Below are 17115 nucleotides of genomic sequence, written 5' to 3' on the forward strand. Positions count from 1 at the left end.
GACTGTGTCCTGTGGCCAATTCAGATGAATGTTTTATCTTAAAAGTTTAAATTTTAATCAGACAAATTAAGGAATATTCAATTAAATTCAGTGTTAATTGTATAGAGCCAAATCACAACATCATCTCAAGGCAAGGCACTTTACAGTATTTAAAGTTTAAGACCTTACAAAATAAAACTGTATACAGAATTATAGAGAAAACACAACAACCCCATTTGAGCAAGCTTTAGGCAACAGTGGAGAGGAAAAACTGCCTTTAGAGGAAGAAACCTCCAGCAGAGCCAGGCTCAGGGTGGGTGGCCATCTGCCTCGACCAGTTGGGGTGAGTGGAAAGAGAAGAGAGAAAAGAACAGCAGGCAACAAAAACAACAAAGCAAACATTGAGAAGGTCAACTGGATTCTGGAGATATACAGCTCCAAAGCAGAGGAAACAGTCAAAAGTACAGAAATAAAAAATATGGAAACATGAGGTCTCTAATATAAGATGGAGCTTGATTATTAAGTGCTTTAAATGCATGGAGAAGGATTTTAAATTTAATTCTAGATATTACAAGGGACCAGTGGAGAGAAGCTAAAGTAGAAAAAATGTGACCTCTCTTGCTAATTTCAGTCAGAAGTCTGGCTGCAGCATTTTGGATTAACTGGAGGCTTTTTAAGTAAATCCTCCAGTGAAGAAGAAGCTCCGGAGGATCAGAATTAATCTGGACTGGGATGGAGGACAACTGACATTCTCTGATCCTGATACTAACACACACATACACACATTCAAATACCCTTTTGATGAGAAGCTGTTTCCACTTTTTACCACTGGGGATCTGCACCCACTGAAGATATTACCAGTGGACTGGAATGACGGACATGATGACAACAATGATGATGAAGTCAATGACGGTGGTGAACAGCTTAAATTTCTATAACTGCTTTAACCAAACTAACTAAGCTTAATTTGACTTTGATTCTGACTAAACTGATTTACAATTGTAATGACGTGCATTTTAAAACATCCATGATAATAAGACGGGTTCCTTCCAATAAGTCAAGTTGAGGTTTATTAACTCTGTTTAATTTTCAGTTTGGAAACTCAAACAGTGCTGTGGTTGTCATATTTTTACAGTGTACTATCCCTCTTTAACTTGTTTTATAAAGGTGTTTTAACTCATAACTGTAGTCACTTGTTTTGTTATATGGGATTTAAATATTTGAAGGTTTAATGATTGTAATGATTCACATTAAAATTAAAGGTGGAAACATGACTGTTGAAGTGTTAATAATTTTACACATTCCTATTCATATATTAATTTAACTTTATTTATTCTATTTACAATTGTTTCAGTCTTAGTTGCCACTTGTTTCTCTTAAGATGCATTTTAGAGACTCCCAATAATTCTCCCACCATCACTGTCATGTTAATGTTATCGTGTGGAATGATTCTGTTTAAGTAGAAAATATAACGAGCGTGGGGGAGTCTAGTGTTAGTCTCTTAATTCACCTCACAGTGGAGCTCTGAAAGGGGTCTAGGAAAAACTTTATGGAGGAAGGTGTGAGAATCCTTAAAATGAATAGAAAGGCAGACAATGGGACAACAATTCAACTCTGTCAGAACTAATCAGACAGATAGTGCCAGAAATAATAGAACCCCTGCTGAAAATAATAAATTCTTCACTCAGGAGTGGGTTTGTTCCAAAATCTTTTAAGTTAGCAGTTATTAAACCGCTAATTAAGAACCCTGATCTCGACCCGTCAGCTGTCCAATTACAGGCCGATATCAAAGCTCCCCTTTATCTCCAAGATTCTCAAAAAGATAGTAGCGGGGCAGCTATGCTCTTATCTACATAGAAATAACATACACAAACTCTATCAGTTAGGATTTAGGTCTCATCACAGCACAGAGACAGCACTTGTTAAGGTAGGAGATGACCTCCTATTGGCCTCTGATCAGGGTAGCACTATGCTATGAAAATGGTTCTGGCTTCGACGGACGTCGGCAGCTGTTTCTCTGAGGTCTCGAGAAACGCTTGATGACTTGAATTTCCTACAAGTCTACCAGAGCCTCCAATAACTAACTGGATTCCACATTAACTGTTATACTAGACTGCCTGCTGCCTAACACAGCATGTAATCACCCATATGAGGATGGGTTCCCTGTTGAGTCTCAAGGTTTCTTCCTGTTGCCTTCTCAGGGAGTTTTTCTTTGCCACCGTCGCCCTTGACTTGCTCATCAGGGACAATCTGATTATTATGATTAATACACATTCATTGTTCATGTACTGTTCTTTGCTTGTGTAAAGCTGCTTTGTGACAATGTCAATAGTAAAAAGCGATATACAAATAAATTTTATGACTCCATGACTAATAAGTCTGATACTAATTTCAAGTTTCAGAGAACATTATTAATCCCAGAGGAAAATTCCTTTGCATGTTACAACTGCTCCATGAAAAAACAGAACACACCCAGAAAAAATCATCAAAACTGAAATTTTACTACTGACACACCTTCAGGTGAACAGAGGGGGATTTATAAGAAACCAGCTGACAAAGCTCCACCCACACTCTGAATAACCTGAAACAAAACCGACTGAAAAGATTCAACATCTCACTCAATCCTCAACCTCCACAGAGGAATTATAATACTGGAAAACTAAACTACAACCTGAAGCTGACTTCATCAGAGAATCATAAGTTGGACTGTAACTAACTTTAGAAACTTGTTCCATGCTCCAGTTTTCTGTTTGTTGTGTTTTCAGTTTCACTTGGAGACTAAATGGCTTCTGGATCAGAGAACGATCTCTCCTGTCCTGCTTGTCATGAAATTTATAAAGATCCTGTTCTTCTGACGTGCAGCCACAGCTTCTGTAAAGTCTGTGTGGAGACATGGTGGAGAGGGAAACTAACACAGGAGTGTCCTGTCTGTAAGGCTGTGTCTGGACAAAAAAACCCACCTCGTAACTTGGCTTTAAAGAATCTGTGTGAAGCCTTTTTACTGGAGAGAGATCAGAGAGGATCTGAGGATCTCTGCAGTCTGCACTCTGAGAAGCTGAAACTCTTCTGTTTGGACCATCAGCAGCCGGTGTGTGTCGTCTGTCGAGATTCAAAAACACACACTGGTCACAGATTCAGTCCTGTCAATGAAGCTGCTCAGGATCATAGAGAGGAGCTGAAGAAAACCCTGAAACCTTTACAGGACAAACTGAAGCTGTTTATACAGGTTAAAGGAAACTGGAGTCAGACAGCAGAACACATAAAGGACCAGACCCGACACACAGAGAAGCAGATTAAGAAGCAGTTTAAGAAGCTTCACCAGTTTCTACAAGAGGAAGAGGAGGCCAGGATCACTGCTCTGAGGGAGGAAGAGGAGCAGAAGAGTAAAGAGATGAAGGAGAAGATTGAGGCTCTGAGCAGAGAGATATCAGCTCTTTCAGAAACAGTCAGAGTCACAGAGGAGGAGCTGAGAGCTGAAGACGTCTCATTCCTGCAGAAATACAAGGCTGCAGTGAAAAGAGTCCAACAGCGCCCCCTAAAGGATGATCCACAGCTGGTCTCAGGAGTTCTGATAGATATGGCCAAACATCTGGGTAACCTGACCTTCAACATCTGGAACAAGATGAAGGAGATGGTCTGTTACAGTCCTGTCATTCTGGATCCAAACACTGCCAATCAAGAACTCATCCTGTCTGAAGATCTGACCAGTGTGAGATGTGGAGTTAAGACATTGAAGCTTCCTGAAAACCCAGAGAGACTTGATCGCTGCTCTGTCTTGGGCTCAAATGGCTTTGACTCAGGGACTCACAGCTGGGACGTTGAGGTTGGAGACAACACGTCCTGGTTTCTGGGTGTTGCAGTGAAGTCTTTCAGATGGAAAACGGTAAAAGAGATGAAGTCTGGAGTTTGGGTGGTACATTTCAAACAAGGTAAATATAAAGCATTCTCCCGAACAAGTCCCCCCACTGTTCTTCCAGTGAAGAAGAAGCTCAAGACGATCAGAATTAATCTGGACTGGGATGGAGGACAACTGACATTCTCTGATCCTGATACTAACACACACATCCTCACCTTCACACACACTTTTCATGAGAAGCTGTTTCCACTTTTTGTCACTTTCAGTGGTTGCTCACTGAAGATATTACCAGTGGTCTCTAATGGCAATGACGGACATCATGACGACAGTGACGACAACAACAGTGACGGTGGTAAATATCTTCAATTCAACAACAGTGATGACACTGATGACAGTGCCAACAATGATGATGAAGTCAGTGACAGTGATTAACATCTTCAATTCTATAACTGCTTTAACCAAACTAACAGAGGATTATTTGACTGATAACTGATGTACAATGGTAATAATGTGCATTTTAACACATCCATGATAAATAGACGGGTTCCTTTCAATAAGTCAAGTTGAGGTTTATTAGCTCAGTTTAATTTACAGTTTGGAAACTCAAACAGCGCTGTGGTTGTAAGATTTTTACAGTGTACTATCCCTCTTTAACTTGTTTTATAAATGTGTTTTAACTCATAACTGTAGTCACTTGTTTTGTTATATGGGATATAAATATTTGAAGGTTTAATGATTGTAATGATTCACATTAAAATTCAAGTAGAAACATGACTGTCGAAGTGTCAATAAGTTTATGTAGCCCCTAGTAGGCTTATACCCTACCCTGGCTATCAGCATCTATACTACTGAACGTGGGCTGAGTATCTAAGGTATCTGTTCTGTGTTCTACTAAATCTTAGGTCCAATGTGATTCATTTCTGGTCAGTTACTCAGATTCAAGGTTCTCCGAGTTCATCAATCACTAGCTTCGTTAAGGAGACTGGCAGTAGCACCTCTACACAGAGAGTGAAAAGACCTCCATCCCACTAGGAATCCAAATACACACACTTACAAAAATGGCAAAAGGAAAGTATTTATAAAAGGTTCATTAATAACAAAGGTGACCACCAAAAAAAAAAAAAAAAACTTTAGATCAATTCAAAATCAGGTTTTCAAACAAAATGATGAGTAAAACCAAAATTATCAGAAGCTCAAACAAGTGATAATCAACACAACATAAACAAATAAAACTGTTGTCAGGTGAACCCAAATATTCAGTTATCAGTTCTTATTGATCCTCACTTATGTTCCTCAATCCTTGTGGAATGATTCCTTTAACTGTCTCACTGAGTTGTATTCAGCCAAAATTATATCCGAAATATGAAATGAAAAAAATAGAACAAAAGGGTGAATTTCGCTGGAAGCGAGTCTCTTTTAATTTTATTCCTACCTCCGCCTTGGAGTGATGACCTGTGGTCCGTACAGAAGAAGAATTGTCCCTAAAAAAAAAAAAAAGAGTGTGCAGAACAATTGTCACAGAGTCCAAAACCTTACTTCAGCCTCTGATAACCTTTACACTACAATAACATATATATATGAAACACAGCTGTCATGTTTCCTTCTCTTTACTACTCTAAACATTTTTCCATTACATACGACTAATAATTCTAAAAGCTGTGTTACATGTCTTAGCAGAGTTCCAGTAGCTGCTGTACATGTACCAGTCACTTAGCTGTAGGCTTCAATTAGCCGGCAGAACCTAGCAGCTAATGAGTTTATTTAAACAATACAAACACTTTGTCCAACACAAAATCTTCATATCCAGACTGGGTTTAACTCTGAAATGTATTCAAAGGAACAAAACACACACTTTAGCTCTCCCAGAGTAAAGTTACCTGTGCTAACCAGCTAGTTTGGAAGCTAACTCACCTGGATAATCCACTTCATTAAGAGTTTTTTCCTCTCCTCTCTTCCACCTCAGTTTCATTTAGTAACTCCTCTCTGGCAGCTCCAGCTCTGTTGACTCTAGTGCAGCAAATGTCCATTCAGAAATATCCCACTTGATTTTTATAATTTCAACTATGTTTTTCCTGCTCTCACCTGTCTGAGTTGCGTGGAGTGTAGAAACCTCAGAGAGCATCTACCACTTACCTGTTGATGATGCGTTTAGGAACACTGTGTAATGCAGAGCTCCAAAGTAATAACCTGGGTTACATTTACACATTTTTATTCATATATTAATTTAACTTTATTTATTCTATTTACAGTTGTTTCAGTCTTAGTTGCCATTTGATTCTCTTAAGAAGCATTTTAAAACCTCCCAATACTTCTCCCACCATCACTGTCATGTTTATGTTATCGTGTGGAATGATTCTGTTTAAGTAGAAAATACAACGAGCGTGGGGGAGTCTATTGTTAGTCTCTTAATTCACCTCACAGTGGAGCTCTGAAAGGGGTCTAGGAAAAACTTTATGGAGGAAGGTGTGAGAATCCTTAAAATGAATAGAAAGGCAGACAATAGGACAACAATTCAGCTCTGTCAGAACTAATCAGACAACTTCCACCAACATTATTTAATCCATATATTTACTCTTCATTTACCACTGTCAGGTGATTTCAAGAATTAGGTTTTACTGTAATTTATTAACATTTTCTATGACACAGTCAAAACATTTCTGAGCCTTATTGTCTAAGTAGTTTGAAAGTAAAAGTGTGTTCATCGTCAGCTTCCAACAAAGATTAAATTCAACAACAGGGTTTATTGGAGTGTCCAGAGATGAGTGGACACATGATCACACCTTCATACACCCTGCAACAAACGGAGTCTATCACTAAAATGCTTTTTATCACTAAAAATGCTGTTGAATGGCGACTGGACTCACTTTAGGTTTTGAAGACATTTCACCTTCCATCCAGAACACTTTATCAGTTCTGGCTGGAAAAGCAGAGACATTAAAGATGCCCATAAACTGTCTTTAGGATAAGATATAGATTGTGCAGATTTTTAATTAAATGTCATTACAAAAATAAAACACGTAAATACTACAAACATACTACTACTAATAAAAAGTATTACGCATGTTTTTATAAGAATAACTATTGAGCAATATTGCTCTGTTAACACTGACAGCACTGGAGGTCACAGGACCAGTTAAAAAAGGTTTAAATTTGGTTATCCTTTTTGTTTATTCAAAATAGGATCTAGATCTTGTCACGAATTAAGGGGAAAAGGGGACGAGGAAGGTATGAACTAAAACAGGATTTATTAGAGAAAACTACACAAAACAGGGAACAACAGGGGGTGTCAACGAACACAACAAAAACAGGCAAAAAAAAAAAACATGAGGACAAAGTAACATAAAACTACCAATATGGCGGGGTACAAAGTAATAAACCAGAAACCAAAGTACAAAAGAAAACCGCTGCACTGCGGCGTGACAGAAACAGGAACTGGAGCCGGGCGGCCATGATTTTCTGCATGAATTGGTCATAAAATGTGCTCTGATCTTTATCTAAGTCACAACAATAGAAAAACACAGTCTGCTGAAAAATAATAGTACACAAACATTACATGTTTTCATGTTTTTATTGAACATAACATGTAAACATTCACAGTGCAGGGTGGAAAAAGTATGTGAACCTTTGGACTTAATAACTGGTTGACCCTCCTTTGGCAGGAATAGCCTCAACCAAACGTTTCCTATAGTTGAAGATCAGACCTGCACAACGATCTGGAGTCATTTTGGACCACTCCTCTTCACAAAACTGTTTCAGTGTAGCAATATTCTTGGGATGTCTGGTGTGAATGGCTCTAGAATTCTCCTTCTGTCAAAGGGCACAAACTTCATTACTTTTGCACTTTGTTTTATGATCTTTTTTCAACTTTTTGAGTTCTCTCTAACAAGCTGGACGAGCTAATGGCGCTAATGCGTCTGCAGCGCGTGTCTACCGGGAGAGCAGCCTGCTGTGCTTCACCGAGACGGGGCTCAACCAAGACACACCAAACTCATGTGGTCTCCGTTAACGGATTCACGCTGGTGCGGGCGGACTGGAGCGTGGCGCAGAGCGGAAAGAAGAAAGGCGGCTGACTGGCGGTGTTCGTGAACGACAGATGCTGGACCACATCACTGTTAAAGAACAACACTGTAGCAGGGACATTGAACTGGTGGCAGTCAGCGTTTGGCCGTACTACCTTCCATGGGAATTCTCCTATGTACTGGTAGTCACTGTTAACATCTCTCCATCGGTTGACGCCGCTGTCAGCGCTGGGAGCGCATGCACAGCATTGTGTCCCAGCTGCAGACACAACACACGCAGGCCCTGATTCTGATCTCTGGGGACTTTAACCATGCCTGCACCCCTCTCTCTGCCACCCTGCCCAACTTCACCCAGTACGTAAACTGCCACACAAGGGACAGTAAAACTCTGGACCTTCTAAATGCAAATGTCAACACCACATATACTTCTGCCCCCTCCCCCCTTTAGGACGCTCTGACCACAACCTGGTTCATCTCTCCGCTGTTTACACTCCAGTGGTGAAACAGCAGACACCACAGGTTAAAACAGTGAAGATCTGGACTGAGGAGGCAACAGAGCAACTAAAGGACTGTTTTAACACCACAGGCTGGGATGTTCTCTGCAGTCCACATGGAGAGGACATTGACAATCTCACACACTGTATCACGGACTACATACTTTTTTGTGTGGAAAACACCATGCCAACAAAGACAGTGCGGTGTTTCTCGAACAATAAGCCCTGGGTCACTCCTGAGCTGAAGGCCCTACTAAATGAGAAGGGGGACAAGGAGGAACTGTGCAGAGTACAGAGGGATTTAAAATAGTGAAGATCTGGACTGATAGTGCCAGAAATAATAGAACCCCTGCTGACAATCATAAATTCCTCACTCAGCTGTGGGTATGTCCCAAAGTGTTTTAAATTAGCAGTTATTAAACCGCTAATCAAGAAACCTGATCTCGACCCTTGTCAGCTGTCCAATTACAGGCCGATATCAAACCTCCCTGCTGCACTACACTAAATATACATTCACCTCAAACTTTATCTGACTGTGAATACAACTAACTGCAATCTCTCCTCTTCTCTCTCTTTCCCTCTCCCTCTCTCTTTTCCCTCTTCCTGTCTCTCTTTCGAGCTACACGTCATTCCACCCTTTGCCCTCTGGACCTGTCTGACTCGTCCTGATGCCCAACTTCTGGCTGGAGATCCACCGTTTGCCCTTTGGGATGCGTTTGGAGACTGGATTGGTCACAAGCTACTATGATGTCGGTCCCGGCCTCGGCGGACGTCGGAAGCTGTTTCTTGGAGGTCTCGACTCAACGCTCGATAGTCAAGGAATGGAACAAGTCTGCCTGCAATAACTAACTGGACTCCATATTAACTTAAAAGACATTAACTGTTATACTGGACTGCTGCCTACACAGCATGTAATCACCCATATGAGGATGGGTTCCCTGTTGAGTCTGGTTCCTCTCAAGATTTCTTCCTGTTGCCTTCTCAGGGAGTTTTTCCTTGCCACTGTCGCCCTCGGCTTGCTCGTCAGGGACAATCTGATTTTCATGATTCATACACATTCACTGTTCATGTACTGTTCTTTGGTTGTGTAAAGCTGCTTTGTGACAATGTCAATTGTAAAAAGCGCTCTACAAAATAAAATTGAATTGAATTGAATTGAATTTAAAATACAAAATCAGAAGGTGCAAAGACAGCTACAGGAAGAAGTTGGAGCATCGCCTGGAACAGAACAATGTGTGGAGAGGTCTAAAACACATCTCAGGCCATGGTGAGGCTGGAAATGGTCGCCAGGTCACAGGTGACCAAGCCTGGGCAAATGAACTGAACCTGTTCTTTAACAGATTTGATTCTGCCCAGACCCCAGTCTCCATCCACACGGCCCCCTCTTCACACCTTTCCAGTCTAGGCGTCTCCTCCCAGCTGCAGCTGTTCACACCTCAGGACCAAGCAGTCCACTCTGCCACCCCCCCCTCTGCCTCACTCTGAACCAGGTTAGTAGGGAGTTAAGAAAGACAAAGGTCAGGAAGGCAACAGGCCCGGATAACATCAGCTCCAGGCTCCTCAGCGAGTGTGCAGACCAGCTCTGTGAGGTGGTCCTGTGCATATTTAACATTAGCCTTAGCCTGAAGAAAGTACCAGAACTCTGGAGGACTTCCTGCCTGATTCCGAAGGCAGGAAGATGATGAAGGTTATGGAGAGGATCGTCCTCAGCCACCTCCGCACCCAGGTGAGCTCAGCACTGGACCCGCTGCAGTTTGCATATCGACTAGGCATCGGATTGGTTGACGCCATCATCTACCTGCAGCATCGGGGCCTGTCTCACCTGGAGTCCCCTAGGAGCACTGTGAGAGTCATGTTTTTTGATTTCTCCAGTGCTTTCAACACCATCCAGCCATCATTGATGAGGAGGAAGCTGGAGGTGGCAGGCGTGGACCAACATCTGGCTGCTTGGACCATTAACTACCTCACACACAGGCCACAGTTTGTGAGGCTGCGTGACTGTGTGTCTGATGTGGTAGTCTGCCACATTGGGGCACCTCAAGCAACTGTGCTGTTCCCTTTTCTGTTTACACTGTACTCATCGGACTTTAAATACAACTCCCACCACTGTCACCTACAGAAGTTCTTAGATGACAGTGCCATTGCTGGCAGTGTATCCGGGGGCGATGAGCAGGAGTATAGGGGATCATCTCTGACTTTGTGGGCTGGTGTGAAAAAAAACACCTGATCCTAAACACCAGCAAGACAAAGGAGCTGGTTCTTGACTTCAGGAAGTCCCCTCCACTACACTCACCAGTGAACATCCAGGGCTCAGACATTGAGACTGTGGACACATTTAAATACCTGGGTGTTCACCTTAAAAACAAATTGGATTGGTCTAGCAACACGGAAGCTCTGTACAAGAAGGGCCAGAGTCACCTTTACCTGTTGAGGAGACTGAGGTCTTTTGGTCACCTTGCTGCTGTAGACAAAAGAATTTCCCCATCGTGGGATAAATAAAGTCTATACTACAATACCACTACTACTACTACTACTCTCTCAAGGTCATACCACAGCATTTCAATCGGGTTGAGGTCAGGACTCTGACTGGGCCACTCCAGAAGGTGTATTTTGTTCTGTTGAAACTATTCTTTTGTTGAATTACTTGTATGCTTTGGGCCATTGTCCTGTTGGATCACCCATCCTCTGTGGAGCTTCAGTTGGCGGACAGATGGTCTTACGTTTTCCTGCAAAATGTCTTGATAAACTCTGAAATTCATTTTTTCATCAATGACAAGAATCTGTTCAGGCCCTGAGGCAGCAAAGCAGCCCCAAACCATGATGCTCCCTCTGCCATGTTTTACAGTGGGGATGAGGTTTTGATGTTGGTGTGCTGTGCCTTTTTTTCTCCACACATAGTGTTGTGTGTTTTTTCCAAACAACTCAATTTTGGTTTCATCTGTCATATTTTGCCAGTAGTGCTGTGGAACATCCAGCTGCTGTTTTGCAAACTTCAAACATGCTGTGATGTTTTTTTTGGACAGCAATGTCTTCCTCCGTGGTGGCCTCCCATGAACTCCTTCCATTCTTGTTTGATGTTTTCCTTATTGTAGATGTGTCAACAAAAATGGTAGCATGTGCCAGAGATTTCTGTAAGTCTTTAGCTGACACTCTAGGATTCTTCTTTACCTCATTCAGCATTCTGCGCTGTGCTCTTGCAGTCATCTTTACAGGACGTCCACGCCTAGGGAGAGTGGCAACAGTGCTGCAACAGTAAACCCAAAACTGGTGTGTGTTTTTAAAGGGTAGGACACATACTTCACATGCTTCACAATGTTTACATGTTATGTTCAATAAAAATATGAAAACATATAATGTTTGTGTACTATTATTTTCAGCAGACTGTGTTTTTGTATTGTTGTGAGTTAGACGAAGATCGGAGCACATTTTATGACCAATTCATGCAGAAAACCATGAAATTCCAAAAGGTTCACAAAGTTTTTCTTGCCACTGTATTGGAGTGTTCAGAGATGAGTGGACACATGATCACAACTTCATGCACCCTGCAACAAACGGAGCAGGGCCAGTAAACCAGTTCTAATGTGGTTGATCCAAAAAGTTAAATCACACAACATCTGTGCAAAAACAATAAGCATTTAAACATTAGTGAAGATTCTCAGTCATCCACATCATAGTCATCACTAAAACATGCTGTTCAGTGGCGACTGGACTCACTTTAGGTTCTTAAAGACATTTCACCTTCCATCCAGAACACTTTATCAGTTCTGGCTGGAAAAGCAGAGACAGCTGACAAAGCTCCACCCACACGCTGAATAACCTGAAACAAAACCGACTGAAAAGATTCAACATCTCACTCAATCCTCAGCCTCCACAGAGGAATTATAATACTGGAAAACTAAACTACAACCTGAAGCTGACTTCATCAGAGAATCATAAGTTGGACTGTAACTAACTTTAGAAACTTGTTTCATGCGCCAGTTTTCTGTTTGTTTTCAGTTTCACTTGGAGACTAAATGGCTTCTGGATCAGAGAACGATCTCTCCTGTTCTGTTTGCTGTGACATCTTTAAAGATCCTGTTCTTCTGATGTGCAGCCACAGCTTCTGTAAAGTCTGTGTGGAGACATGGTGGAGAGGGAAACCAACACAGGAGTGTCCTGTCTGTAAGGCTGTGTCTGGACAAAAAAACCCACCTCGAAACTTGGCTTTAAAGAATCTGTGTGAAGCCTTTTTACTGGAGAGAGATCAGAGAGGATCTGAGGATCTCTGCAGTCTGCACTCTGAGAAGCTGAAACTCTTCTGTTTGGACCATCAGCAGCCGGTGTGTGTCGTCTGTCTACATTCAAAAACACACACTGGTCACAGATTCAGTCCTGTCAATGAAGCTGCTCAGGATCATAGAGAGGAACTGAAGAAAACCCTGAAGCCTTTACAGGACAAACTGAAGCTGTTTAAACAGGTTAAAGGAAACTGGACTCAGACAGCAGAACACATTAAAGTCCAGACCCAACACACAGAGAAGCAGATTAAGGAGCAGTTTAAGAAGCTTCACCAGTTTCTACAAGAGGAAGAGGAGGCCAGGATCACTGCTCTGAGGGAGGAAGAGGAGCAGAAGAGTGAAGAGATGAAGGAGAAGATTGAGGCTCTGAGCAGAGAGATATCAGCTCTTTCAGAAACAGTCAGAGTCACAGAGGAGGAGCTGAGAGCTGAAGACGTCTCATTCCTGCAGAACTACAAAGCTGCAGTGGAAAGAGTCTGATAGGCGTACCGCGGTCCGCCTGTTAGTGATCCGGACCCAGAAACTGTCCCATACGGACCCGGAGCTACAGACCAAACCGAACGTTTTGATTCCAAATCTAGCGGGACACGTTAAATTTAGACGGCGCAGCTATTGCGATCGTTGCGGTGGTTATTTAGTGGACGCGAGAACGCATTGGCCAATTGAATGCGACTTAAGCGATCCCACGTGACTTCACTTAGCCAAACGATTCTGTGGATCACAGGCGGTAGAGAGACAGACGACAGAGAGGAGAGAGATACAGACGACAGAGAGGAGAGAGATACAGACGACAGAGAGGAGAGATACAGACGACAGAGAGGAGAGAGACAGACGACAGAGAGGAGAGATACAGACGACAGAGAGGAGAGGGACAGACGACAGAGAGGAGAGAGACAGACGACAGAGAGGAGAGATACAGACGACAGAGAGGAGAGATACAGACGACAGAGAGGAGAGAGATACAGACGACAGAGAGGAGAGATACAGACGACAGAGAGGAGAGATACAGACGACAGAGAGGAGAGAGAGACAGACGACAGAGAGGAGAGATACAGACGACAGAGAGGAGAGAGACAGACGACAGAGAGGGAGAGAGACAGACGACAGAGAGGAAAGAGATACAGACGACAGAGAGGAGAGAGAGACAGACGACAGAGAGGAGAGATAGACAGACGACAGAGGAGAGAGATACAGACGACAGAGATGAGAGATACAGACGACAGAGAGGGAGAGAGATACAAACGACAGAGAGGAAGGAGATACATACGAACAGAGCAGTAGAGATACAGACTACAGAGATGAGAGAGCAGACTACAGAGTAGGAGAGATACAGACGACAGAGATGAGATATACAGACGACAGAGAGGAGAGAGATACAGACGACAGAGAGGAGAGATACATACGACATAGAGGAGAGATACAGACGACAGAGAGGAGAGATACAGACGACAGAGAGGAGAGATAACAGACGACAGAGAGGAGAGAGACAAACGACAGAGAGGAGAGAGATCGAACGACAGAGAAGGAGAGATACAGACGACAGATAGGAGAGATACAGACGACAGAGAGGAGAGAGACAGACGACAGAGAGGAGAGAGACAGACGACAGAGAGGAGAGAGACAGACGACAGAGAGGAGAGATACAGACGACTGAGAGGAGAGATACAGACGACAGAGAGGAGAGATACAGACGAGAGAGAGGAGAGAGATACAGACGACAGAGAGGAGAGAGACAGACGACAGAGAGGAGAGATACAGACGACAGAGAGGAGAGATACAGACGACAGAGAGGAGAGAGACAGACGACAGAGAGGAGAGATACAGACGACAGAGAGGAGAGAGATCACAGACGACAGAGAGGAGAGATACAGACGACAGAGAGGAGAGATACAGACACAGAGAGGAGAGATACAGACGACAGAGAGGAGAGATACAGACGAAAGAGAGGAGAGATACAGACGACAGAGAGGAGAGATACAGACGACAGAGAGGAGAGATACAGACGACAGAGAGGAGAGAGACAGACGAGAGAGAGGAGAGAGAGACAGACGACAGAGAGGAGAGATACAGACGACAGAGAGGAGAGAGACAGACGACGGAGAGGAGAGATACAGACGACAGAGAGGAGAGACAGACGAGAGAGAGGAGAGAGATACAGACGACAGAGAGAGAGATACAGACGACAGAGAGGAGAGATACAGCACAGAGAGGAGAGAACAGACGACAGAGAGGAGAGATACAGACGACAGAGAGGAGAGATACAGACGACAGAGAGGGAGAGATACAGACGAAAGAGAGGAGAGATACAGACGACAGAGAGGAGAGATACAGACGACAGAGAGGAGAGATACAGACGACAGAGAGGAGAGAGACAGACGAGAGAGAGGAGAGAGAGACAGACGACAGAGAGGAGAGATACAGACGACTGAGAGGAGAGAGACAGACGACAGAGAGGAGAGAGAGACAGACGACAGAGAGGAGAGAGACAGACGACTGAGAGGAGAGAGATACAGACGACTGAGAGGAGAGAGAGACAGACGACAGAGAGGAGAGATACAGACGAGAGAGAGGAGAGAGAGACAGACGACAGAGAGGAGAGATACAGACGACTGAGAGGAGAGAGACAGACGACAGAGAGGAGAGAGATACAAACGACAGAGAGGAGAGATACAGACGACTGAGAGGAGAGAGACAGACGACAGAGAGGAGAGAGAGACAGACGACAGAGAGGAGAGATACAGACGAGAGAGAGGAGAGAGAGACAGACGACAGAGAGGAGAGATACAGACGACAGAGAGAGAGATACAGACGACAGAGAGGAGAGAGAGACAGACGACAGAGAGGAGAGATACAGACGAAAGAGAGGAGAGATACAGACGACAGAGAGGAGAGAGAGACAGACGACAGAGAGGAGAGATACAGACGAGAGAGAGGAGAGAGAGACAGACGACAGAGAGGAGAGATACAGACGACAGAGAGGAGAGATACAGACGACAGAGAGGAGAGAGTACAAGACGACAGAGAGGAGAGATACAGACGACATAGAGAGAGATACAGACGACAGAGAGGAGAGATACAGACGACAGAGAGGAGAGATACAGACGACAGAGAGGAGAGATACAGACGACAGAGAGGAGAGAGAGATACAGACGACAGAGAGGAGAGATACAGACGACAGAGAGGAGAGATACAGACGACAGAGAGGAGAGAGAGACAGACGACAGAGAGGAGAGATACAGACGACAGAGAGGAGAGATACAGACGACAGAGAGGAGAGATACAGACGACAGAGAGGAGAGATACAGACGACAGAGAGGAGAGATACAGACGAAAGAGAGGAGAGATACAGACGACAGAGAGGAGAGATACAGACGACAGAGAGGAGAGATACAGACGACAGAGAGGAGAGAGACAGACGACAGAGAGGAGAGATACAGACGAGAGAGAGGAGAGAGACAGACGACAGAGAGGAGAGATACAGACGACAGAGAGAGAGATACAGACGACAGAGAGGAGAGATACAGACGACAGAGAGGAGAGAGATACAGACGACAGAGAGGAGAGATACAGACGACAGAGAGGAGAGATACAGACGAAAGAGAGGAGAGATACAGACGACAGAGAGGAGAGATACAGACGACAGAGAGGAGAGAGACAGACAGAGAGAGGAGAGAGAGACAGACGACAGAGAGGAGAGATACAGACGACTGAGAGGAGAGAGACAGACGACAGAGAGGAGAGAGAGACAGACGACAGAGAGGAGAGGGACAGACGAGAGAGAGGAGAGAGAGACAGACGACAGAGAGGAGAGATACAGACGACTGAGAGGAGAGAGACAGACGAGAGAGAGGAGAGAGAGACAGACGACAGAGAGGAGAGAGATACAGACGACTGAGAGGAGAGAGACAGACGACACAGAGAGGAGAGAGAGACAGACGACAGAGAGGAGAGATACAGACGAGAGAGAGGAGAGAGAGACAGACGACAGAGAGGAGAGATACAGACGAGAGAGAGGAGAGATACAGACGACAGAGAGGAGAGAGAGACAGACGACAGAGAGGAGAGATACAGACGAAGAGAGGAGAGATACAGACGACAGAGAGGAGAGATCAGACGACAAAGGAAGACAGACGACAGAGAGGAGAGATACAGACGACAGAGAGGAGAGATACAGACGACAGAGAGGAGAGATACAGACGACAGAGAGGAGAGATACAGGAGAGAGATACAGGCGACAGAGAGGAGAGAGTCAGACGAAAGAGAGGAGAGATACAGACGACAGAGAGGAGAGATACAGACGACAGAGAGGAGAGATACAGACGACAGAGGAGAGAGAGACAGACGACAGAGAGGAGAGATACAGACGAGAGAGAGGAGAGAGAGACAGACGACAGAGAGGAGAGATACAGACGAAAGAGAGGAGAGAGACAGACGACAGAGAGGAGAGATACAGACGACTGAGAGGAGAGAGAGACAGACGACAGAGAGGA

General features: G+C 44.0%; 2 protein-coding genes across 2 annotated transcripts; both read left to right on the top strand.

Annotated features, from left to right (window-relative positions):
• The first annotated feature begins 2369 nt into the window (after positions 1-2369).
• LOC113155086 (nuclear factor 7, ovary-like) lies at positions 2370-4592 on the top strand. The gene has a single exon (XM_026349599.2). The coding sequence runs from the start codon at positions 2762-2764 to the stop codon at positions 4265-4267; it is 1506 nt and encodes a 501-aa protein (XP_026205384.1). The 5' UTR covers positions 2370-2761; the 3' UTR covers positions 4268-4592.
• Positions 4593-12173: 7581 nt separating this feature from the next.
• On the top strand, positions 12174-13105 carry LOC113153505 (tripartite motif-containing protein 35-like). The gene has a single exon (XM_026347164.2). It carries the CDS (start codon positions 12362-12364, stop codon positions 13103-13105), a length of 744 nt encoding a protein of 247 aa, XP_026202949.1. The 5' UTR covers positions 12174-12361.
• The last annotated feature ends 4010 nt before the right edge of the window (positions 13106-17115 follow it).

The sequence above is a fragment of the Anabas testudineus genome, chromosome 5, assembly GCF_900324465.2.
Source record: "Anabas testudineus chromosome 5, fAnaTes1.2, whole genome shotgun sequence".
Classification (NCBI taxonomy): domain Eukaryota; kingdom Metazoa; phylum Chordata; class Actinopteri; order Anabantiformes; family Anabantidae; genus Anabas; species Anabas testudineus.

Bases quoted from the DNA above. Each gene is read 5' to 3' on its own strand.
- LOC113155086 (XM_026349599.2), top strand. From the start codon at position 2,762: ATGGCTTCTGGATCAGAGAACGATCTCTCCTGTCCTGCTTGTCATGAA.
- LOC113153505 (XM_026347164.2), top strand. From the start codon at position 12,362: ATGGCTTCTGGATCAGAGAACGATCTCTCCTGTTCTGTTTGCTGTGAC.